Source organism: Python bivittatus, unplaced genomic scaffold (genome assembly GCF_059951505.1).
Source record: "Python bivittatus isolate LINGU-HERP-01145 unplaced genomic scaffold, Pbiv_v1 ctg000840_np1212, whole genome shotgun sequence".
Taxonomy (NCBI): domain Eukaryota; kingdom Metazoa; phylum Chordata; class Lepidosauria; order Squamata; family Pythonidae; genus Python; species Python bivittatus.
In genome coordinates, this window is record NW_028277113.1 from 12132450 (window position 1) to 12158184 (window position 25735).

Genomic DNA, 25735 nt, shown 5'->3' on the forward strand with positions numbered 1-25735 from the left:
TAGATTTTTTTTTCTGCAGTAAGTCCGGACAGGATTGCAACTTAAATGCCCAGACTCACTCGAGCTAGCTGCTGCCCCTTAAGCTAGGTTTGCACAACAAGGTGGGCTGAACTGTGGGCCGGGGCTCAGCGACGCGTACATCCGATCCATGCGATTCCTTTGTGGTTCAGCCTGTTGTGGAAAATCTAGAGCATAAAGCCGTCCACGGAAGCCGAGCCTGCCGCTGTGGAAGAAACACGAAAGCTGCGCCGGCTTCTGGCCAACGGAACACGAGGAGCTGCAGGGAGGGGCCGGCGCGCTCCGGGATCGCTTGCTTTCGCCTGCCGTCGCCCTCGGCGGCTGCGTGGCGGCGATGGAGGAAGCGCCGCCGCCGGGAAGGGGAGACGCCGCCGAGCGGGTCTCGGCTGCCGCCCCGCCGGCCGAGGAAGGTGGAATCTCGCTGCACAACTTCTGCGGGCGTTTAGCGGAACACCTCGTGCACTTCCACGCCATGCGCCTGCAGGACTCGCTCTTCCTGTGGGTCGGGGACGGCCCGGAGCTCAGCAACTTGGCCGTGGCCATGTGCACCCCCCGCGTGAGTTCCGGACCTCTTTCCCCTCTGTGGTGGCACCCGGGGCTGCAGGAAGCTGCAGACCGTGCCCGTTGCATTGAAAAGTGGGGTAGCTGCCGGTCGGCTCCCAACACACCGAGCAGCCGTTTTCTCCGCGGGTGGAGTCCGTGGCTTCTTTGCAGAGCTGTGTGGGAGGAACTCCCGCCGCAGCTCAGTTCTGTGCGTATTTTCCCGGAGGGAGAGCCCCGGGATTTCATCAGGGCTGAGTCGCGAGAAAGTAGGTAGGAGCAGGACATCGCGGCCTTAAAATGCTCTTGTAAGAGAAGCGCACCACTCCTCTTATTCTTTAAAGACCCCAGGGGGGGTCCCGAGGAGAGGCCCATCATCCCCACCCCCTTTTTTGTATAGGTGAGCAGAGACAGAGCGCTTTCGAATTGTGACTAAGAAAAGGACGAGAACCGGGTCTGGCGCGCGACTCAAGCGGGTTTTCATCTGCACCTTCGCATCTCCTCTTCCTGCTTCTTACACTGGTTTTTGAAGGGCGTTGTTTTCTCTAATGCACCTGCTGGTTTGTGTGAATAGAATCATCTGCCGGGATCTTCAGGAAATCTGTTTTCCGAGTTTCTAGTGCCAAAATAAATGGTGGGCCTTTCTTTCCTCTCCTCTCTCCAGGATGGGACCCTGGGATTGATCCCTGAGATAGTAGTCATTATTGAAGCTAGGAGGTGGGTTTGTACACTACTCAAGGCCACGCTGCATTATGGCTTTGTCTTATTTGGGAATGCAAGACACGCATTTTCTCATCTCAGTGGAGCCATGACATGATAGGTTTGTATGCTTATCCATTAAGATCAGTGAATCTGATACAATCCTAATTTTTAGGCTATGTTCATTTTATATCAGGAAACATTCCTATCAGAAACATTTGAACTGGGGAAAAAAGAAGAAAAACTTCTAGGTTCTGAAACCAAGAGGCCACTGGCATTGGTGTCACAGAAGGCTGTACACCACATTATGTACGAATTAGTTATCTACAATCAATGCTTATTATTTTACTGTACTTCTTGTAGTTTTCTTAATTGTTGCCCAGAAGAAACTCCTTTTGACCATTGTTTTGTAGTTGTTTAACAGGAGCTTCTAAAGATTGTTGGCATACATGCAGGATGGAAGCAGATTATGCCTAGGAATAAAAGTATCCATGGGTAAATATGTAAGGAATGCTTGCTGTGACAATAACATAGTTCCTAACTATGATGGTGCCAAAATGATGAGCCATGCATCGTGATGGCCTTTTGCATTTGCATTGTGACATTGCAGGCACATACGTAAGGTTTGCAATGCATATTTTGTTACTTGTCCCTTGCTCCCCCAGCACACCCTTAGGAACAGCAGAGGTGTAAAGGATGTAAATGTATGTGTACCTTTGAATGCAGATGATAACTTGTTATTGGCAGAATCTGAATGACTTGAAATCCAGGGCAGGCAGCTGAATTTGTGCATCATGATAGTATGCTTTGTAAGATAGAAAACGTTGGGAGAATAGTTGTGGATAGAAAGTGGTCTGCTGGAATGTTTGTTGAATGCTCTTAAATTAATGGCATCGAATCAACTTGGATATGAGCCTTCTGTTTTGTGACCATTTTAACACTTCTATTATTTTCATACATCTTTGGATTTAGCAAGTGAGATTTTTAGGAAAGAAATATTAAATAAAAGGTTCAAGCAAAAATGGAATCTCCAGTGCATTAACATTGGGAAAAACTCCTTAATGATGCTGTCCTTTTGTTCCGATGTATTGAGATGCTTGAATACCCTTAGGTCACTCAAATAGTGTTCTGTTCAAGGGGCTCAGAACTTACATTCATTTCCTTCAGCAATGTTGCAACTCCAGGCCATTTGTGGAGATTCACAAATAGAGCCTGTTTTACAATACACTTTATGTATGTAATCATTTAAAGTTATGTGAATTCAGAAACCCAGTCATTTAGGTTAAAGTCCCAAATACCTCCAAATATGATACTTTTGTAATCATTATTTAATTGATCTGAGTGAAGTCGCCATTCCCAATGGTCTGGTAGCATACAGCTGGAACCAGCTAAAGAGGGAACAGCAATTTTGGCTGCTAGACCAAGGGCACAGGGCCCCCCCCCAAAATTCTCCACAATATAGGAAAAATGAGTGAATGGCTCCAAAGAAAGATGGGAAAGCTTAGTGATCCCAATCTTCTTTTTGCCTGAATCTAGTGTATTGCCTGAATCTAGAAGAGAGGTTCCTGTTTGACCTTGAGACACAGATCCAAGGTTGCTCCAGGCATTCCATCTGTTTAGTCATTTTACTCTTCCTTCTTACCCCACCCCACCTGGGTGTGTGCAGTTGACTTAGGGGCAAAAAGAAAATTGGGATCACTAAGCTTTCCCATCTTTCTTTGGAGCCATTCACTCATTTTTCCTATATTGTGGAGAATTTTTTGGGGGGGGCCCTGGGCCCTTGGTCTAGCAGCCAAAATTGCTGTTCCCTCTTTAGCTGGTTCCAGCTGTATGCTACCAGACCATTGGGAATGGCGACAGATGGGGTTTAATGTGTTGTGTGATCACAGCCGTATTCTCCATATAGTATATACTGGAGTTCTTTGATTTAGCATAGATATTAATTTGAAAATAGTGCAAAAAGCAATTGTACCCATTTTGATTCATGATAAGAAAAAGACCCACAGTTTAGTCATATCTTTAAATATCAACCTGCAACACAGAAAATAATGTGTGAGCTGTTGAGTTATCCACAATTTTTCATCAGGAAAGATACTACAAAGACCAAAGGGTGGGAAAAAAGCTAATTAGGCCAGATGTAACAGCCATAAAATCAGTCTCAAGATAGGAATTGCAGTGTGAGTACATTTATTGTAATACGCATACTCAGCATCAGATTTCACCTAGCATTTACAGGCAAAAAACAAGAACCAGCTGTAGCCCCCTATACCCTCAACTCTGAAAACCCACAAAGGCTTGGTCCCCAATGTGATTCTTGCCATAATAAAACACAAATGCTTCTGGCTTGTTTATCAGGGCACGAAAATAATTGTTTAGGATTTCAGGCACCAGATCTTCGGCAACATCTTCATGTGAATTTTCATGTTCAGTCTCTTCTCTCTCTCCCTCTCCCTCTCTCCTCATGGAGTAAAGCAGGGTTCCTCAACCTTGGCAACTTTAAGATGGGTGGACTTCAACTCCCAGAATTCCCCAGCCAGCCGTCTTAAAGTTGCCAAGGTTGAGGAACCCTGGAGTAAAGGATCTATGTATGTGTGAGTATAAAGAATTGCTCCTAAAACCACCTCTTTGTTCCAGGACTCCATTCCAGCATCTACCTTACTTTTTGGCAACGCTTCTGACAACACCTCAAATTCTTTAGCTCAAAGATTAGGTATGTACATGCATGGGTTTTTAAAGTGTAACACAAGTAAGTCGAAAAAAATTATGGCAACATACGTTGGGCTTGACAACCTTTTTATGTGCTGGGTAGCATGATATGAAAATTTAAAAAATAACATTAATGGCCCAAGTCCTATGAGAACATCATAAACCTTGTGAGTTATCAGCAATCTTTTAGTATGTTTATTGTTATTATTTTAAATGATGTTGGTGCTTCCTAGATAACCCCTAGCACTATTGAAAGCAAATCAGTTGTTTTTTAAAATATACTTTTTATCCTGAAGAGCTCCCACATAGAAAATTTATCCCACATGTAAGTATCTACCTCCCAGTCTTGACCAGTTTTTGTCAGCTACTGTGGGCTTGAAACTGGGGAAACATATGATAGCATTTGATTTCTGCTGTCTTCCCTCAAAGGTTGATGGACTTGTGCTTTGTTTCTATTTTAGCCAGCAAGACTAAAAAGCAGATTTTTGTCAGCTATAACATTCAAAACACTGACAGCCGCTTCATACTACTTGTAGAAAATCGTATCAAGGAGGAAATGGCAACCTTCCCAGACAAATTTTAGCTTGGCATAGTCACATTTTTGTTCATGTTTTTTTTAAAGAAACATTTTTAAAAAACCACGTCTTGATCTTTTTGTCACTGAGTTATATATTTTGGACAGTGAAATGCATTCAGTTTGATTTAGCTTCTTTCTGAACCCACGTAGAGAGTGAATCTAAACCTCTAATGGAAATAAGTGTTCAGCTCTTCGGATGCTCCTGCTGGGAAAGTCTAGAACCAGAGTAAATGCAGCAACATTTGGCAGCTGTTGCCACCTACTGTTTCTGCTTGATATGGCACAGATCTGTTTTGACTTTTTTAATCCATACATGATCTAGTTCTCTCACATCCAGCCAACGGTAAAGCGAATCTGTTCAGTGGAAAATATCAAATTTGAAATGGATTCCTTGCAGAGTAAATACCCACAGCAAACATAGTCAAGGAAAAAGATGTAAAATTTACTCAGGAAGTGTAGTGTTATGAGCCTCCCTAGCCATTTTTAATAGTATGGTGTGCAATTTGATTAACTGTTTTCACATTTTATGAGCATCATTGGTGAGCAGGCCTACATTTTATCAGGAAAGGGGGAAGCATCTAGAACAGTTTTTTTCAACCTTGGGAACTTTAAGATGTGTGGACTTCAACTCCCAGAATTCCCCAACCAGCCATACTGGCTGGGGAGTTCTGGGAGTTGAAGTCCACACATCTTAAAGTTCCCAAGGTTGAGGAACACTGATTTAGAAGCACATCTGTGAGGTGAGGCAGAAATGGTATTTGAGTCACAGGTTTCTTCTCAGAAAAATGTATTTCAGTGCATAAAGTAAAATAGCTATAGACTGTATTGCAAAGGAAACCACTTGTGCTCAAATATGGTTATCAAATTAAAAAAATAACAAATATCTAATACAGTAACGTATGTACTTCCTTATTCATCCACTAAATCAATAACAAGACAAGCTAAATTTCAGTTAAAGTTAATTATTTTCATTAACTTTAACTGAAATTTAGCTTGTCTTGTTATTGGAATGTTTTGCCTGTCAAGTCCATGGACCCCCTAAAATCTATCCAGACTTCCAAGGAGCTTGGGGACTCCAGGTTAAGAATCCTGGTTTACAGTGGAAGCTTCAGTGAAAGGAGTACAGATGGGAGGTATTATTCTTATGGCAGGGACCTTTTTCCAGACTGAAGAGTGGAGAAAATGTTCATAAAAACACACTAGCTAATCTGATTGACACAACACAGGCTTGTAAGGAAACTCTGCCCCTTTACGCCACATCAGCTAACTCTCACTGCTTCTAGGAGAGTGAGTTGAAATCTATTTTTGCAGTATTGTTGCATAATTCCTAAAGGCATTTTACTGTTTTGGGACAAGATTTAATTCTGCAAGGAGAGTGTGTGCTGCTTGTTTTTCGTTTTCCAGTCTCTAATACTGTACTAAAAACCTTAAGAAACTCAAATCTATCCTGCTAGATAATAGCAAAGCATACTGAATCCAGTATTCTTTGCCTAAAGCTCCTAATCAGTTGCTCTAGATCAGACCTGACTCTTTTGTTTGGCTTTTAGGAGTTTTCTTTAGAGGTATAATAGGTGTATTAAAGCTATTGAAGGCTTTACATGGCTGTTTTCTTTCTTATTTACATAATCCTCTAGGCTGCTGAATTTCAGCAGGGCATTCTTCGCAAGGCAAGGGGTGGGAAGGTCTCTGTGGAAGACAGAAAAAAGGCTGTGGGGCAGTTACGGCTGCCAGGTCTTGCATAGATCTTAAGAGATCTTGTATTTCAGGTGATAGTTTTCTTGAGGAAAAGCCAAAAGCAGCTTTGAGCAAAAGCAGCATCTGCAACAGTGTAAAATGGGGTAATGCTGACAAGATTGATGAGCACTGAGTCCAATCTTAATGGAGCAACATCTTTTATTCCTGTACATTTACATACAAAGTTGTTCAGTAGGTACAACAGATGTAACATCATGCAGACATTTAGCTTTTAAGACTGTTCTTCAGTAGTTGATAGTTAAGCTTGTGCTATGAAGAAGCACCAACTACTCATGATAAAAAAAAAATAGTACAGTAACAACGATTAGTCAAGAAAACTTCATCAGAAATTGAGGGAAAGGGCAGGAATCTCACCCACTACAGACATAGCACACTACTCTGTTCCAAAATGTTTTCACACAGTACATTGAAAAATGAGGTTTTGTTAACTTTATTTTTTTAAAATCAAGTGTGAACCATCTTCCACACTTGTTGTCTTTCTGTCCCAACTACAGATGCAACTTGATATGACATTCAGAGTTCATTTTAATGGCACTTCTGAGTTTGGTGACTTTTTTCTCTCTCTAGTTTGGCTTTAGGATCTGGCAACATAAACAGTTGTAATTCAAAAAGCAAAACAAAACAAAACCCAGAGCCAACAATTCAGAATACTCATAAGAATTTATTCCTACAACGATCCATAACAAGGTTCTCCGTACCATTTTCAGACTGTTTTGGTATAAATGGCACAGAAAGTCTTTTAATGTTCAATTTTGATCTGAGCTTTCTTGCTATTTAAAAGGTTTCCAGTAAATTATTTTCAAGGCTACAAACACACCTACAAAAAATGGCCGAACTTGAGTTACCAAAAGCAGAACTAGAAAAATTGAAGCGGACAGAGTGGACACTGATGCTTTCCCTGTTCGGATAAATATGAGGACTTGTTTCTCTCTTCCAGGCCAGACAGCCTCCTTGAGTTTCCTAGCTGGAATGTCTGGCTGCCTTGGGTCTCAAGATCTACCCTTTAGTTTTCTATGAAATTGCCAAATGTTATATGCCGTTTAGAATTATTTGGCAAGAACCAAGGATTGGATCTGTGTTCTGTAGCAGTCAGTTTTCAGGCATTCTTGTGCTAAAGCTGGTCTTGAAATCTGTGCAACTAGAGAGCATCCCTCCCCTTTTGCATATCCCGTTGCAACGGCTTGTGGTGAAGCAGCAGAAGCTGATCTGACTGAGCATGTTCTGTTGTTCGGCAGATTGTCAGGCTTCATGGCTGCTGCAGGGAAAGGCCGTAGTGGCACTTTTCTATAGCACTGATGTGTTGTTGCTTAGACACCACAGGGAAAAAATGGCATCAGATACACGATCAGTGTCAAATGATCACTTTTAATGGAGCATTCAAACCATTCTCACGGTATACAATGAGCATGGTGGTAACAGAATCATGCCAGAACCATACCCATGCTGCAGTACATGTGCAAACATAGGTCCCCTACCACTTCTGCTGAACCTAGACCCACTGAAAGGAACAGCCAAACAGCACGCTCCCATTCCCGTCTGCAATGGGTGACAGTGTTCTTTTTGATCAACCTTTTCCCATTAAAGGGAAATATTTTTAAAGATTTTTTTACTTGATTTTAATACATGTATTGCCATTCTGTTCCAATTGAACATTCAAGCTGGCTTACAGTTCAGAAGGACAAATAAAAAAGATAGAAATACCACCTAGTTGGAGACAGTGCAGTGCTACAAAAGTATGACAGAGAACAGATTCTTGTGGTATACAACTCATTCTTGCTGGCCTCTGTTCACTTTTGAAGAGCAGAAAGACTAAAAAACCCCCCATTTTTCAGAGTTAACAGAGGAATGGAACTGCACACCACATACCTGCAACTTTTCACACACTGGAAAAAACAAAACATCTGAATACTTCCAGTTTGGTTTGTAATTTATTGTGACTAGTATAAACCCTGATAAAATAAATGTAGCCAAGTCCTGTGTGGCTGCCTGACTGAGTTTGTCAAAGCTACAGACCTCTGGTTGGTTGTGTGCAATTAGCTCTACATTAGGGTCTAACAGGGACCCCCAACATCTATGGATGGTGCTAGAGATGTAAAAACAGAAGATCTGCCCAAATGCTTGATAGGCTGCAATATGTAGTTGATATAGCAGAAACAACCCAGGGGCCAAGCATCAGGTGGTCCAGGCTTAACAAGAATACTTGAATGGGCTGCTATGGAAAACTCTTGCCATTGGTTTACTACAGGCAAGCCTCCAGCAATATGCAACTTATTATCAGAGGGGATAGCAGCAGAGGCCCACCACAACTTGAGCACTTTTGGTAGAGTCCTGTGGCCCAGCAGATAATTTTATGCCCACCTTACTTCATCAAGACATAATTTGAATTAGGTGTGCAATGTGATTTATTAGAAATACGTTCTACACAACTATCTTCAGCAAAAGTGCTGTGAGAATTCAGCTGATGGTTTTTAGTGAGGCAAATTGCAAACTAAGTTGGGCACAAAGAATAACACATTAATTCCAAATATCAGATTCAGGCCAAAATAATAAAAAAGCACATTTTTAAAACAAACTTTTTTAAAAAAAAATCACCAAGTGCTCCTCTCACCTTACAATATACATTCTTTAATATGTAACGTCTTTCTGTCTCTCTCTGCTTGTTTGTAAAGTTAAGGAGCATCACATCAGAAAGTGGTGAGCATTGCAGGTGACTGAATGAACACAACAGAGACTTTTAACCATGGTAAAATGCAAGAAATTCCCTATATTGGTGCGTGGTCAACAGAGTTTGTAGTAAAGACTATATGTACAGAAGTGGGGAATTAAAAAAGCTACTCCATAGCATACAGATTCCAAAAGTGCTCTGTGTCAACTTGGAGCCTGGATGTCAATAATAAATCCCCCCTCCCAAAACACAAGGCCCCGCTCCACTGAAAAATAAATTTATACTAGAAACTTGCTGTTCCTGATATATCACTTATAACAAGCATCATATAAAAGGCAAAAGGCGTCACACAAATTTGGCACATGAATACTGCACAATTCAAAGGGCCTTATTTTTTCAATGTGATGTAAAGGATATTAACTAATAATGGAGGAGAGGTGGTCATGTTGTTAAAACCAGACAAGTTACTTCAGTGTGCAAAAAAGACTGGGCTCACATTTTCGAAAGCAAGTTCTACTGAGGTGAACACAGCAGTAGCAACTGAGGGGGGAAATCCATAATAATGATGCTGAACAACCCAGCTGCTTTATGTTCCCTCTCCCCCCAAAAGTGTTTACAAAGGATTTCCCCAAGCATTTCATCCTGCATATGAAAGTTAGCAGCTTTATGACAACGTTATTTCTCTTTTCAAGTATATCAAAATCTCATCTCTTCTGCAGAGCCATTTTGCCCCTCAAGTAGCCAGTCAACATTGGAGGCTGTGTGATACTTGCTACTGGGTGCAGGTGTATCAACACAAAACAAGTCTGACAGGAGAAGGAAGAAGATACACAGAGAAGTCAACAGACAATATACAGAAAGAAAGAAGGGGCATTAACAAGGAGGGCGCACAGAAGTGGGTACTCACACTTCACCCACAAATACAACATATACATCAAGCAAAATGACCACCACGTGAAGAGCTTTACACATCTCCACATTGGCTGCTGTGTCCATTTAAATGGCAGTCCTGCTGGGCAATCCATCTCAAATGCATGGTGTTAGTGGAAAGGGAGTAGGAACAGCTTAGATGCAAACGAGCCACAAGTTCAGACCTTCTTGCGTGAAGGTGGCTTTGTGTGGCTCTTGCGTAAGAAGCAATGCTGAAATAGCCCACTCTTAAGCAAGAGCAGAGATTTAAATTGCCAGCATATATTACCGATAACTCTTGGGGGAAGAGGAAGGAAGGTGTTCTCTTTCATTAACACCCTGCTCTTAAACACAGTTTATACAGAAGGAGATCCTGCTGAGTCTCAAGAGCAGTTACCTTCAGGTTTATTTAGGATCAGGGAGTTAAGAATCTGTTTTCAGCCCCTGTGGTCATAGGATCTTGGCTTTTATTTATTGTAGGGTAAAAATGAAGAATCCTACAAGAGCACTTGGGATTTTGCATTGGTGCACTTATGGTGGCCATTTTCTATAGGTTTCAATAGTAAAAAGGGCAGCTGGCTGACAATATGCAACCCTGAAAAACTCTATTCCAGATCACACATGGAGAGTGCTCCAATCTCTTTTTAAAGGGCTCTTTCAACTGCTTGCTTCCCATTTCCCCCCAAATCTTTTCCCCTAAACCTGACCTTTAAGTCACTGTGCTCATCCATCAGAATCAAACAGTCCTTAGGACAAGGGCACAAGTGATGATGATGTTGGGACTGACTAGAATCCCAGCCCATGGCTTCTGGAACAACCAGTAACTAATTATTTTGCCATCATTTTCCCTTTCTCAGCTTGGAGGTACTTTTCTAAAAAGAACCACTTTCTTCTTTCAGAGTTAAAAACCATTCTTGATATTGTTTACTACTGAGTAGAGCTTCTTGAACTTGCTTCTTGTTCTTAATTAGCAGACATTTAAAAGAATAATTAATAAACATGTATCTCATTTAAAAACCCTAGCCATTTGACCTCCTCTTGAAAAAGATTACCTCCTTGTGCAGTGCTTTGTTTCTGACTGTAAACAGCAATTTACGTGTGGATTCTTCAACTTCTAAATTAAGACCTGTTAAAAATACCCTAGGGCTTGTGATCCAAACTCTTCTTTCTGCTACTTAAAACACAGTTGGAATTTAGCTTTATGTGCACACTTTCACAGTAGGTATGACTAGGAGGGTTGGAAGGAGGAAATATTGGATTATCTGGAGAGATCAAGAAAAAAAAAAGATTGAATCAAAATGTCAGTAGCCAATGAATTCATTGTTGCAGCAAGAGATGCCTCATACCTCTAGTAAAAACACAAACAGTAAAATGAAACCAAAACCATACCACAAAATATACCTCATGATTTCTTTCTTGGAATGGCTGCTCTTCTTGAGAGTAACATGGCTTCATGTTTATGGTCAACAAGAGAAGAACAGAATAAAGTGCTTCATGGGGGAAAATCATCAAAATAAATAGAACTACTTCATGGCAGGAAGAAAATAAATGGACAGTGATCTCCAGCCAGTTTTTTTTTTTTCTGAAGTTGCATTTCCCCCTAACTGTGCCCAAAGCAATTTGTACCCCCATCACAGATTCCTACAAGAAGTGGCTTTAGCAGCAGAGTCTAATTCCCCTGTGTATCCATCCCTTCTTCTCACTGGTTTGTAAATCTTAGAAGAGAAGCAATCCCACAGCTAAGCGCTCCTCCTCCTCTCCTCCTGCCCGTTACATTGCTTTCATCCCATTGGCAGTGACAGTCTCGGTCACCCCGTCATTCACGGCTGCTGAATCATGGAGGCCAGAGTAATCTTTGAGTTCAGAGTTCGTCAGCAGCAGGGGCTGTTCCCCCTTCTTATGTGGTAGGAGAGGCTGCCGGGTATAATGTTCGCCATCTGGAATGTTCTCTGGCAGGTTCTGATTTTTGCTCTCTGGCAAGAGGAGAATGCAAATGATGCAGATGAGGGTGCAACAAGCAAAAATCACATGGTGAAGGAAGTAACCTCTCTGGTTGTGAAGTTCCATGATGGGTGCCGTCAGCATCCCGAAGCCTGCACTAGCCAGGACAAGGCCGAGGCCACCACCCCTGTAGAAGCAAGCATAATTCTTCATTGTAGGCCAACTGTCCAAGTAATATGGTAATAATATAGAACAGATGCACTTCTGCAGCTGCTCACATGGGATAGTCTCTCCTCCTCATCTCTGAAGTGGGCCACTTTATCTAATGCTTTTATTTAACACCAAATATTTTTTAAAAAACCCAAAATTGGTTTTTTAACACCAAAAACCTCAAGATAATTTGCAACCATTGAAAGATTACAATAAAACTATAAGAGGAACACTTGTATGGAACAGACCCCATAAATTACTTAATTGAATTATAATAATGATAGCAATTAGTAACCCCAAACAAATTCTTCCAATATTTGCCTGAAAAATGAAGTCCCCCAGTTGTATCCTTGGCCCCAGTAGAAGCTAAGAAATCAGTCCTCTTACTATTGACTTTTGTTTATATTCAGTCACATGGGGCATGAGAGAACAAAAGATGGACCATAACCCAGGTTGAGGACTTACACACAGTTGTTGGTCTCCTTCTGCCAGGTTGGCATGGGTTATAAAAGGAAAAGGAGTAGCTGATTGGCTAGTAAGTGGTAGCACCATGACAACATGACATCAACAGTCATGAAATCTGAAAAATGTACTTCAAGAAATCTTTTGAGAAACTGAATGAATTTTTTTTATCAACAAGGCCTCATTGTGCCAAGCATGTTGCTCAGATTTTTAATTGCCTGATTCATGGTATATGTATATTGCACACACCTTTTACTCTGAGTAAAATGCACATGAAAACCAAATTATTGCATATGAGTGAAAATTACCTCATAACTCAGTTCTAGCACTTAAAAGTCAGCAGAAATGAGGAAATCTCACAATAAAATGTTACGCTGTCTGCTTTAAATCTGCATTTATGTATCAAGTACAATCCAAAAATAGGTAAAATATTTTTTTAAAACTGCTAAAACAAGTTACAATTAAATGCCCTCCTTTCTGTTTATTTGTGTGCGTGCATGTATTAAATATTCTTCTATTCTGTTGATAAATCTTTGCTTTCTATCCTACCAAAAACAGAAACTTGGGACTTATGTAATTCTTTATGTCATCACTAGAGAGCAAGCTTTCCTTATTTATTTTATAAGCAGTATAAAAGCAAGGAGCTGCAATTACTGAAAAAGATATACTGATGTTAGGTTTCTTAACCAGCATGTCTGCTCACTTTTCATTGTCACATTTTGTATCTACTGTATATTTGAAAAGCCATTCAGGAGCCTTCATATTAAAAAATTCTTTCTTGATCAACTCTTTTAGCTGATGGATTAAGTATGTATGAATATGTAGACCAATGAGAATGCTGGCCTGGATCCAAATATGACAAAGGCAATGAAATTAGGCTTTAATCACAAGCAAACTCTCACTGCTTTCAACAAATATTTTCTAAGCATGACTATCTGGATTTAACACATTATACAGAAGAAAACCACCTTTTGATCAAACAGTGGAAGTTAGAACAATTTCTATCTACATTTTCCATACTATCCATGATTTCAAATATTTATGTTGTGTCCACATTTATTTACCTTTTATTTAATTAATTAATTTTATTTAAACAATTTATATGGCTGCCCAGCTCACTCATGGTGACTCTGGGCGGCTTACAAAAATAAAAACCCCAATACAAAACCCCCCACTTTATTTAAGGCAAGCCCCCAATGTTTTTCTTGTCAGGAAGGCACCAATAAATGTGGCTGCCCTTTTCTCCATCTCCCTCAGTTCTGCAGTATTCTTCTTGAGATGAAGTGATCATACCTATTTCATCTCCTGAAATTCAGTCTGTGGAATCTATTATCTAGTGACTTCTAGTAGTGCTTAAAATCAGGAATCTACATTGGCTGTGTCAAGATTCCAGGATAGGTGTTCAAGAACAAAAACAAAAAATCTTATTTAAATATACATTCACACTTTAGGGAGTTTCCAAAAGTTGTCCCTATGCTTCCATGGAATATGCACTTCAGAAGTAGCTAATGCTATCTCTCTCGCTCTTTCTCTGAAATTACTTGGGAGTGATTCTCTTTCAGCTTCCTTTGAGATTTCTGGTTCTCCTCTTTGCACAAGGGCAAAATAAATGTAGGGTTTTCTATCCAGAATGAAGAGAGTCAGTATGGTGTAGTGATTAAGATGCTGGACTAGAAACAGGGAGCCCCAGGTTCTGGTCCTCCCCTAGGGACAGAACCCAGCTGGGTGACCTTGGGCCAGTCACTCTCTCTCAGTGCAAATCAGCATCAGGCTCAATGACTAGCTGGCTGAAAACCACAACCCTTGTCACATCACACACTGATAGGCTTCACTGTAAGAACTAGGTGAACGTAGTACAAAACAAGTGGGCTCTGCAACTGAGCACATAAAGAACAGGCCCTTAACTGAGATGATTAAGATTTTGTTCTCTTCTGCAGATTTGAAGCTGGGCAAAGAGATTGAGAAATACCTCAAATGGAAAGACACAGAGGAAGCCAGCTTCTTAGCACCTAGGCCCTTGCTGGACACTTCTCCCCCACAAATATCTCATTCTATTAAAAAGAATTCTGTTTTCAGCAGCCAAAATACACAGTGGAAACTGTATTTTAAATACAGTTATTTCGCAAAAAGTCTACTACAGGACGCTTAGGGCTTTCACTCTGCTAAGTATTTGAAAGCCCTTGCAACAGAGAATTAAAATTCTTCAGTGATGTTTAAATGCTTAGCAGCTTGGGGCTGGAAGAACCAACCAGAATTAGGGGATCAACATCCATCTGAATGGACGAGGTTGTATCAAAAAACCTCCACTTCTCTTTATGCTTCAATTTGGAGGTGTTCACAACAGACTTTTCCTTATAACAAAACATGTTTTAATAAATGGCACTAATTCCCCTCACAGTCAGTATCTTTGAAATCTGAAAGTTTAAAAATGTTATTATGAACTTATCTTCATCGAATTTAGGGCCAGTAAATTATACACGTGATGCAGATTAACAGGAGAAATCAACACTCAGAAACACAATTTTAAAGTTGTTGGTTTGTTTTAAAGGAAAGGGTACTGAGAAGATTTTACATTATTTCAATCTGAGTTATGTCATTCTTTAAAATCAAACTGGGTTTGTATCCAAAATAAACTGAAAGGATATTTTCCTACTAACTTCAGCAAAAAAAGTAATTTAATATTTTATGCTATTCAATGCCTTTTATCAGCAGAGCTCTCCCCTATATTAATTTGACTTACTACAAAGTTATGTAATAACAATGTGCAAAGAATTCTATATCCATTGTCTCTCTAATATCTACAGTGCTCTATGACTGCTGTGTTTATGATCATAATGCAGATGCAAAATGTAATATAATTGCTAATATCTCATTTGCTGCAGGCAAACAATAATAAATAGTAATAGTAGCAGCAGGAGCAGTAGTAGTTGTGTTATTACTTGGAACAGTGCATATATTACAGTTTCTTTAACTATCCTAAATCTCTGGGATATATCTGGTAGTCAAAATTACTAAATCCAGTCAGAGCTATCTGGTGGACTATGTGTAAATAACATCAACAACAATAGTAATAATATGGCTGGTTACAGAGCCTGGTGCTGAAATGGGCTGAGAGGGATGACTGTCCCAAGGTCACCCAGCTGGTTTGCATGCCTAAGGGAGGACTAGAACCTGGGTCTCTCTCCATGCCTAGTCCAGCACCTCAACCACCACACCACATTGGCTCTCCTTCAGTGAAGCTTCCTCTGCGGATCAGATCCACTTAACTATGCAAGATCTCACCCAGGCTGGTGGTCACAAAGCAAACTGGCAGCTGCAACCAAATACTAGACAGAGTATTCAACAGCTAGCAATAAAATTATGAAAACATGAGTCATTAGAACTTTGTCCAAGGAGCTCAAGCCATCACACAGCCCTCCAAGAAACAAAGCATCATGCCCTTCCTCTTGCAACAACACGATGACTCTGCAAATCACATAATGGTGAGAGGGAGTGGCTGGTTCAGATAGTTTCCTGATTTTAAACCCTACTGATAGCAGAATGTTAGGGCAGTGTATGCAACATTTTTATTTCATCATTATGGATTGATTAAAAATGTACATATTGCTTCTCATTTACATATTCCTATAACGATTGACAACAAAGTTATAAACAATAGAAACAATAAAACAACCTGCTAAAAAGAACAATAATGAGCAAACAGGACATGCCAAATGTAGGTTTGCCAATATACTGAAGAACACTATGGCATGGAGAACACCTTTAAAAAGTAGACAATAGTGATAATCTCTCCAAAATCTGCATTTTGATTGGACTAGAAGACAAGAACCGAGGAGAGAGAGATTAAATTTTCTTTTAAACTAAAAAGTTCCCTGAATGTTTTTATTATTTTTTATGAAGCTTGCTAATTCATTGACTACAGAAGCTTTTGGTATACCCCAGGCTCAAACCATTTTATAAGTCTCAAAGAGACACTGGGAGAACTATGTACACTGACTGAAACATAGAAGAAACAAATAAAATAGAAATGCAGAGGACAACTGGAGAATAACCTCAATCATTTCCAATTATAGCAAACAGCCAGCTTTCCTTTCATCAGATTTACAGGTCAAAGCTATTGCATGGATTAATCACTGGTGGTGTATGAAACAACAAAGCAATGTCCTTACTAGTTTTTGGATGTTTATGTAGCAATCATTAATACCTAGTCTGCCCCAAAGTGTCCAACCCTAAAACTAGTTGATCAGAGGACCAATGTCTATAAACTTAAGAGAGTCCAGAATGTCTTCTCTTCCCAGAGTGCACTCTTATTGAAATACCTTATTACTGTTGGGGTGATCTCTGCACAGAAGAATACACTGAGACTTCCAACTGCGTGCGATGAAAACATCCCCACAATGGAAAATGCAATGGAGAATTTGTCCTTTATGGTGTCACTCATACCTGTTTAGACACATGCAAACATGTCAGTTGCATTCAATTCTCAAGGATTGACAGCTCCCTGTTCATAGTTCACCTCTACCAACTACAACTGTTGGCCCTTGTACGTGTTCAGGATAGTGTAATGAAAAGGAAGTGTAAGGCAACATGAGGGCCATTATGCACTTTCTTTTGTCTTTGTGAATTAGAGGTATGCACCCAAGAAAAAATTCTTACTTGGAATGTATCCAACAGCGAAGGGATGTGTCTTTTATTTATTTATTTATTTGAATTAAAACAACAAGCTATAAGGATGTCTTTTTTGTTGTTGAAATTGTTGGTTGACTCTCATCTGAAGGTTTTTTTGTTTCTGTTTTTTGGTGCCTTCGAGTCAGTCTTGACTCCTGGCGACTGCCCAGACTAGTCCCTGTAGTCTTCTTGGCAAGATTTTCAGAAGTGGTTTGCCACTGCTTCCTTTCTAGGGCTGAGAGTGACTGGCCCAAGGTCACTCAGCTCTCTTTGTGCCTAAGGCAGGACTAGAACTTAGGGTCTCCTAGCTTCTAGTCTGATGCCTTAACCACTCACCAAACTGGCTTTCTTATCTCTCATCTGAAGTATGGAGAGATAAATCCGCCTTCACCATGCATGGCACTGAAAACAAAAATGACCTCCCACTCTTACATAATTATAATTAGTCTAAAAAGAAAAATATGACATAGCTACACATGCAGGTAGAATATGTGTTTAGGCCCACAAAATCAAACTCCAAACTTGATTCAATTAAATTTGCATTTGATTAAAATTAATCACACATAGATATTACAAATATTACAGTTATTCCCCAAGCACCTGATACTTTTCCCCATTTTGTTACATGAAATTTTGTGGGAGCTTTGGGAAGTGACCTGACCAACATCAAAAACTCTCAGGACTTCTGCCTGTTCACTCCGATTATAAGCATGCTTGTTGGGGAAGGTCAAATAACAACAGCAGCAACAAAAATAAGTTTTAAGTGAAACCAATGGGGAAGGCTATGCTGAAACAGAGGGGAGATATGGGTGAAATAGGGTTTCCTCAAAGCTGGCTACCAGTGCTTAAAATGGTGGAAATGTAAGCTCAGTGCAAGAAGGTTCACTGACATTAAATAAATCACATTCAAAAACTGATTTGGAAACTATACCTGAGTCTGGAAGTTGACTGTATTTTCCTATCACTGGATTCAGAACCATATGATGATTAAAACATGGGAAACAGAAAAAGAAAAAAGAACATATGAAGAAAAACACACATCCAATAGCAGTTGTTTTAAAAGGTTACAGTGTAGAATTGCTCCTCTAACTACCCCAGCACATTTCTTCTTTAATGGATTGGTAGAAAGGAAATATACCCTTTCCCCAGACTGCCTGGCCTGCGGTTTTATCTCCAATTCCCAATGAAAAGATAGAATTCTAATGAGATGTTAACAATGAACGGCATGATGGTGAAGGATTCCAGGCCTAGAATTAATGCAGACTCAACAAAGGCTTTTATATTGATCATGTAGGGAAAATAGGGAAAAACACAGACAGAACCAGATTCACTATTAAAAAGCAAAACTCTGAAAATTTTAGGCAAGTTTTACTGGAAGGGAGCTCCTGCAAACCCTGTTATTGTAACTCTCAGGACTCCACACTTCATGAATGCCTTAAGGTAGAAACCTGATCTCCATGTCTTTCCCTGTTTCTCAGGTCACTTTTGGATTATTTTGATATTTATTTCATGCAGAGTCAGTATGTAATATAATCAGATATAAATTTTACAGAGCTGCTTTACTGAAGATTATTATTTGCATTTGTATGAAGATAACATTTCCTTGGTGTCAAGCTTGACTTGTGGTGTCTACATGGACACATACATGCAGCTGAGAAACAGGATGGAAGTTGTTTGCTATTGCCTTCTTCCAAAGAAGTGTTTTCCAGTCTACCCTAAAGGCTGGACCTCTCGAATGGTCTTCTTTGCATGTATTAAATGACCACATCCTGCTTAGCTTCTGAGTCCAGACAAAGTCATCCACCTGCTAAGAGCTGTATATGACATGTTCGATGTTTGATACAGGCATAAACTGCAAGGATCTTCTGCTAGGATATGCCTTCCTGAGTCCTGGAACCATATTTGATTATTTCTGTCATCCACATAATCATCTAATCATAATGTTCTTGATCTCAGAGGAGTTGCTACGAAACACACAAAGCCAAAATTAATTTAGGCTTTGAGAAGAGAAATGGTATTGGATTAAAAGTAAAGGTGAATCTGGGTCATTATGATCTGCTAAGATGGTTAGTTGTAGATGGGGATTTTGTGGGACCTCACAGTCTCAGCATCTGCTCTGGTCAGCCAAATGCAAATTAACACAGAAGTAGCTGAGGTGTCTTCCATTAAAAGTAGTATAATCTCTAAGTCTCAGGATAGTTCTGGCAGAGATGGAAATGTGTCATCAGCCAATATTTTCTTTCTCCCCAGTCTCTGAATTTATCCAGACTAGACACAGACTATGCTAGAAAATGAACCTTGTAGAGATCCAAGCTTTGGTGATGTGTGATGCATTTTAAACTGTACAATTGAAGTACAGAAAATGACAACCTTGAATCAAAAAGGGACAGATATAAGTAGCCATTTCCATGATATCAAACCACAATGACATAGGGCACAGTTGCCAGATTATAATTTGCTCTTTCTCTCAGAAGGAAGCATCTGGAGTGTGTCAGCACACTGCATGTACCTTCTAGCTAGTGGCACGTCTATACAACAATATATTGGCTTGTAAGGTAGTGTCTAGAGATCCTAGCTTGCAGAGTAGCTTGGCATATCTGGGGTAAAACTAGGCTTTAGTGGCATTTGTGGTACCCTGACCAAAGTATCAAAACTGACTGATACTGTCCACACGATTAGCTAAAATTTTGTGATGTACAGGTGTAGAAAAGCAGTATTTGGTAGTAGGCATTCTGATGTGTGGAATGAAAGGTTGTCAAAAGAAGTAAAAGTGGCTGCATATTAGAGCATTCTTCTGCTTTGTTATATGTAAGTGAGAATAGGGTAGGGCAGGAGAAACATAATGTAAATTGAATGCTGTGGAAATAGGCCTCTTAAAATGTGTGTGTGGCAAAAGGAGAGAGTGAGTCAGGACTGAATGGGTGGTGACTGAATGTGGACTGAATACAAAAGTGAGGGAGCAGTATGAAAAAAACTACGTTGGTGGTTTGGTCCTATAGAGAATGCAAATCAAATCACAAAACAAATATATGAAGAATGAATGGATTGAGAGGTATGAAATCAACAAAAGTCATGCTTGGATGGAGTTCAGAAAATCCTCAAAAAGAGAGAGGTGAGAAGTTTCAAGAGCAAAAGGCAATCTATGAAGAAGTGAATGGATATGGTAGAAATGAGGAATGTTTGCAAGGATTGAAAGGTATGGAGGAATGTAGGGAATGGTGTTGGTGTACACTACCTTTAGCTATATTTCCCTTTCTTTTCACTTATATGTTTAATGCATGTTGCTCAATATTTCATATTCTTTTTCTGAGTTTTGCATAATGTTGTGTTCCCCCAAAGGGTACGATATGAAAGGCTCTGTAATTGAAAATGTGTTTGCACAGAAAGCAAATGGAGAAACCAGAAAGACTAAAAGGGCATGGTTCATTTTGTCATAACCAGGTCCAATCTATTCGTTATCTGCACTCCAAGGTGTTAGAATTTTCTGTCCTTCAATTATAAATTCCAATGCTCCTTGCAGCGTGGCTCCTTTGTGCCATATGGATAACTACCTCAGTAATACAAGATGAGGAAAGTCTCCATTGGAGGAGACTTTATACAGGTAGTCCTTCTTTAGTGACCACAATTGGGACTGGCAACTTGGTTGTTAACTTAAGTGGTCGCTAAGTGAAATTCTGACCCTGCTTATGATCTTACTTCTGTTTTCCTTTGCTTTGCAAACCTGCAAAGGTCATAAATGCAAGGATTGGTCATAAAGTTACTTTTCTATCACTGTTGTAACTGCAAATGGTCACTAAATGAGTCAGTCACTAAATAAGGACTACCTGTAGTGGAAGTTATATGGCAAAGCAGCAGGGATGGCCCAAACCATTTAGTGCCTGAGGCACATTCCCACATATAGCAGCCAGTCAGATGCCAGGTGTTCTTTACTTCAATGCAGAAGCAATGGATCAGTATCCTCCATGCAACTGAGGGCTAACTTGCTGACTTAAAGGGTGCAAGGAAAACTGCATAACACCCAGCACTTCCAACATCTTGCTGCTGTTCTGCCCATGCCTTTCTCCAGCATCTATCACCAGAGTCAGCTGCCTCACTTTGCTTAATGACAGAGCCCTCTATATCCTTGCTAGAAGTTAAATTGGAGAGATGGGCAATCAGCTACCGTCAAGAAGAAAAGGTAATATGTAGAGACTATATTAAGCCTTACACAAAGAAATGTGTAAAGAAATGTACAAATTTGCATTGTTCCTTCTTTCTCTCCTTTTGTTCATAATCAGGGCTTCTAACTGCCCATTGTGATGGTTCCCTTATCTTTCCACCTACAACGAAGGGTAGTAGTAGACCTGAAACCCTGTGGTAATCTGAAAGTCAGGGCTCAGTGAATCTGAACTAAGCTTTGCAGTAGTTTGATGCTGACACTCACAGTTGAGAAGGCCCAGTTGTAAAAGAGAAGCCAGGGCAGTGAGGATCATGAAGAGCAGGAGACCCCCTCTTCTCCCAAGAAAACCAACCACCAGGCACATGGCCAGGCAGGACACCAGAGTGATCCCAGCCATGGTGTAGTAGTCCGCATAAAAATTGTTGGTGAATGACATCTTATCTTCGTGACCCATCATACTCTTTGCAAAGCAGTGGTGTATCCCGTATCCAGTCAGCCTGTGAGAGACAACACATGACAAGTAACAGGAACCATTCCTTTATGACCACACAGTAAATGATTACTCAGAACTAGCAGGTTGGACTTAGCCCAGTCCCAAATAGGTTTCTTTTATAAGAGTCACAGAGAGGAAAAACAAAACAAAACTGAACTACATATTTCTCCCATTTGCTTGGGATGTCAGGGCCAAATTTATCTATCATAGTCTCTCAGAATTCTTCTAGTAACATCTAGGAGAGCTTGGTATGTGGACCTCGAAGTGCCAAGACGTGGCACACAAGGTACAGTGCCATGCAGTTCAAACTACCCACATGAGAAGTCTCTCTCCTGTGGAGAAAGACAGCTACAAGGTCCAAGCAACTTGCTACAAGAAAACAATACACGAATATGTTTGGCTCCCAAAGATTTGCTTAGATTCATGATGGAGTAATAATTCTGCTCAGGTTAGATATAGATGGGTGGAGCAGCTCCAATTTGCAATACATGGTAGGAGCTTGGATAAGCTCCCCCCCCCCCCATTTAGCGTCCAATATCTGCTGGTACTAAGGAAATTATATCCAAAGCCATGAGAACCCATATTAAAAATATAAATATTCTGAGACATGCTTATGTCATGCAAATAAAGTGAACTGGTTCATCATTGCTTTGTTTGCATAAACTATTCCTCCTAAGCTGGGAGGAAGGATAAGGAAATCACATCCTTGTCCATAACAAATGAGCTGCTTCTTCAGCATTATTTCAGTGATCATGGACCAAATCTTTGAAGCCAAGGTTCACAATCAAAAGGGACTAGAAACTTGCTTTTAAATAATTTTTTTTAACAAAAAGCAAACAGAGATTCAAATCATGAATTCTCTGTTCAGTACTAAATGGAAGGCATTTTTCTACTCTAGCAAAGAACTGCAGAATCTAAAGGCTAACAGGAAGCAGTGTACCATGCGATGGTGTAGAATCTTATTTCATTTCATACTTAAATATGGATACTGAAAAGCAACCTTGCCAGGAGCCTCACAGTTTGTTTTTCCCCACAATGAACAACTCTAAATTAGATTAGCACAATCAAAAGAGCAACAAAAATTTGGACAATTTACTTTAGGATTGCTTGCTATTGGAGTCTGATAAAACAGCCCACATAATTCTCTACCCAGTATAAGTGATGAAGAGTTCCTGAAATGAGGCACTTATCATAGTGGGTTGACATATGCATGGACATCTCTTGCTTGTTCAGCAGTCAACAACAGGGAATTGGATGTCTGAAAAAAGACTCAGTGATTTGAGTTACCGCTGAGTGATATGAGATCTGTGCACTCTTAATGCTGCAGTCACCAAATGACGAACATGCGTATGCAATCATTCCTGATCTGGGTTCAAAAGAACTTTTCTTTTACTACGCTCTCTAGTTAGATAAGATGCCTTACGTAAAAGTACTATGCCAGGAGGCAACTTGTCACCAAAGCCAACAATCTGCCAACCCCAACACCCCACCCCACCTCATCCCAGTTTTTAGTTGTTTGTTGTAACAGTTGTTCAGAGTGATATTGTTAAGAAAAATCAGGCAAACTAATCAGTTCAATTTTTTTGTGTCTGCCTTTGAGTCAATCTTGACTCCTGGCAACTGCCCGGACAAGTCCCTGCAGTTTTCTTAGCAAGATTTTATTTTCTTTAAATAACTTTATTAAATTTTAAAATAGAAACAGTAGAAACTAACAAAAACTAATATTAAAGGGAGGAGATAAGAAAAAGAACGGAAAATTAGAAAAAAAGAATGACTAAGGTCAAAAGTGCAAAAAAGCAAAACAAAATCAAAGAAAGTAAAAGAAAGATAAAGGAAGAAAAAGAATTGACTTCTGACCCTCCTCACAACAGATATAAGGAACAGTATACATCAATCTCTTGCTTTAAGTTTACAACATAACTTTCATTATTACTATGAACCCATATTATTTCTAATAATCAAATCCATACAACATAGTTTCATTTTTTTCAGTTTCCTGCAGTAAGTCCAAAAAAAGTTTCCAATTAACATTGTAATTACACAATCTCTTTTCTCAAATCAAAGCCATATATTTCACCATTTCAGCCAACTCCATCCGCTTCACTTATATATGCTGTTATCATATATAAGAACAAAATTCCATAAATTTAATAACAAATGTATTTTAACCTTAGTCAAAAATAAATCCATTTTATAATCCAATTTATCATTTTCTCAAAAAAAAAAAAAAAAAGCAAATGAAATCCCCTTTATATACAGATCCTTAAAACTTTGTCGTTCAATCCTGGCCGCAAAAAAAAAAATCCCATTAATAACTACCAAAAATCTTAACATATATATTAACCATAATCAAATAAGTTTACTTTGTAAACCTTCTATTTACTTTTAAGAAGCTTAAACTTTAATCCTTTCAAATAGTGTCCCACAAGTTGATTCCCCATCATTCTTTCTTTCTCTTCTCCCAGAAACAGCTCCAGTAATTTCTCTTTGTCTCTTCCCAAAAACAACTTCACCAGTTCAACACATTCCTTTTGCAAATCCAAGATAAAAAGTCTTTCCAAGTCATTCTTCTTTTCTATTGTTTGTATATCCCCTTTGATCATTGTGACATCAGTTGGTTTCATTTGTAAATCTCTTCTGGCATCCTTTTCCATATCACTCTTATCCTTTGGCATTTTAAAATCCATTTTCAAATCCACAGCATCTTTGTTCATACCATCTTCATAATCCAGCATTTTTTAAAACTCCAAATCCACATTCAAGTCAGTCTCCACCTCCATTTCAAAATTAACCATCTTATCCAATCTTTCTTCTATCTTTTTTTCAAGGGACTTGAATTTAGCTCCTAATTCATTAAACAGTGATTGGAGTAAACTTAAAGTCTTAGAAGATAAACTTTTATCTTCTAAGGCTGCTCCAAACGGCCTCTTCTAGCCATTTCCCCCCCACCCGCCAAAGCAAGCAATCATAGATATTGTATAAGTGAAAGTAAGCAGACAGTTCATGCCCTTTGGTGCCTTTCATGATACAATCGCAGTCATGTGCCAGTAAAAAATACACAGAAGGCTCAAATTACTATCTTCTTCAGTTTTGAAAATCCAGCCAATCACCAAGCATATCACAGAAAAGCAAAACAATTTCCCATAGAAAAATCAAATCCAATTAATACAGATGGAGTTTCGTAAAATTAAATTTTTAACAAATAAATCTTCCCCTTTCACCCTAAGTAACTTTTAAATCTTTTTTTGTATTCTCCTAATCTTCCAGCTTTTTGTGAATTGTTCAAATTACAATAAAACTCTAATTCTTCTTTTATAGTCCCAGAAATAATGAAAAAACACCAAGAGGATGACTTATTCATTGCAAAGGAAGGTCTCTCTCAGGTTGAAAAATAGTTATATTCCAAAGTGATTTAGAAATGGGTTTGGCTGGCTATAGTGTCCATATTTAGGCTGCACACAGCTGTGAATGAAGATGGATCCCCCACCTCCCAGCCACTTGCTTGCAAGCTGTTTGCAGCAGCTTCTGTTTCTGCGATAAGCTTATGAGGAATGGCCATCCCAGAGACCAAATGGATTGATTTCTTGCTTCCTTCATAATCTGGAGCAAGTTGGGTGGCCAGCGCTTGCTGTCAGCCACCGATCCAGCTGCAGTGCCGCCTCCCCTCTCACAAGGAGACGGCCAAGCCACCATTGTCCCCACTGGAAGTCCTTTTCTTGGCAAGATTTCAGAAGTAGTTTGCCATTGCCTCCTTCCTAGGGCTGAGTGCCTGACCCAAGGTCATCCAGCTGACTTTGTGCCTAAGGAGGGATTTGCGGTCTCCTGATTTCTAGCCTGGTGCTTTTAACAAGTGCACCAAACTGGGTCTCAAAATCAGTTTAACAGCATGTGTTTATGATGACAATTTGTTATCCCTTTGAAATTTAATTTTAA

At 39.7% G+C, this 25735-nt stretch overlaps 2 protein-coding genes across 3 annotated transcripts in view; one reads left to right on the top strand and one right to left on the bottom strand.

Moving 5' to 3' along the window:
- Positions 1–306: 306 nt before the first annotated feature.
- On the top strand, positions 307–6135 carry PSMG4 (proteasome assembly chaperone 4). The gene is made up of 3 exons (XM_088130925.1): positions 307–574; positions 3892–3967; positions 4425–6135. Exons 1-3 carry the CDS (start codon positions 353–355, stop codon positions 4544–4546), a joined length of 420 nt encoding a protein of 139 aa, XP_087987051.1. The 5' UTR covers positions 307–352; the 3' UTR covers positions 4547–6135.
- Positions 6136–6415: 280 nt separating this feature from the next.
- The window catches only part of SLC22A23 (solute carrier family 22 member 23), a 92150-nt gene continuing 72830 nt past the window's right edge, over positions 6416–25735 (bottom strand). For both annotated transcript variants that reach the window (XM_015887331.2, XM_015887332.2), the window contains 4 exons: positions 21574–21806; positions 18082–18114; positions 16802–16925; positions 6416–11997 (listed from right to left, as the gene is read on the bottom strand). In XM_015887331.2, the coding sequence (XP_015742817.1) occupies positions 11640–11997; positions 16802–16925; positions 18082–18114; positions 21574–21806 (748 nt within the window). In that variant the 3' untranslated portion in view covers positions 6416–11639. The remainder of the gene's footprint in view (positions 11998–16801; positions 16926–18081; positions 18115–21573; positions 21807–25735) is intronic.

Excerpts from the sequence above, each read along its gene's own strand:
- PSMG4 (XM_088130925.1), top strand. The coding sequence starts at position 353 with ATGGAGGAAGCGCCGCCGCCGGGAAGGGGAGACGCCGCCGAGCGGGTC. Across the intron at positions 575-3,891 it reads TGGCCATGTGCACCCCCCGC|GACTCCATTCCAGCATCTAC; the intron begins GTGAGTTCCGGA and ends TCTTTGTTCCAG. Across the intron at positions 3,968-4,424 it reads TTCTTTAGCTCAAAGATTAG|CCAGCAAGACTAAAAAGCAG; the intron begins GTATGTACATGC and ends TTTCTATTTTAG.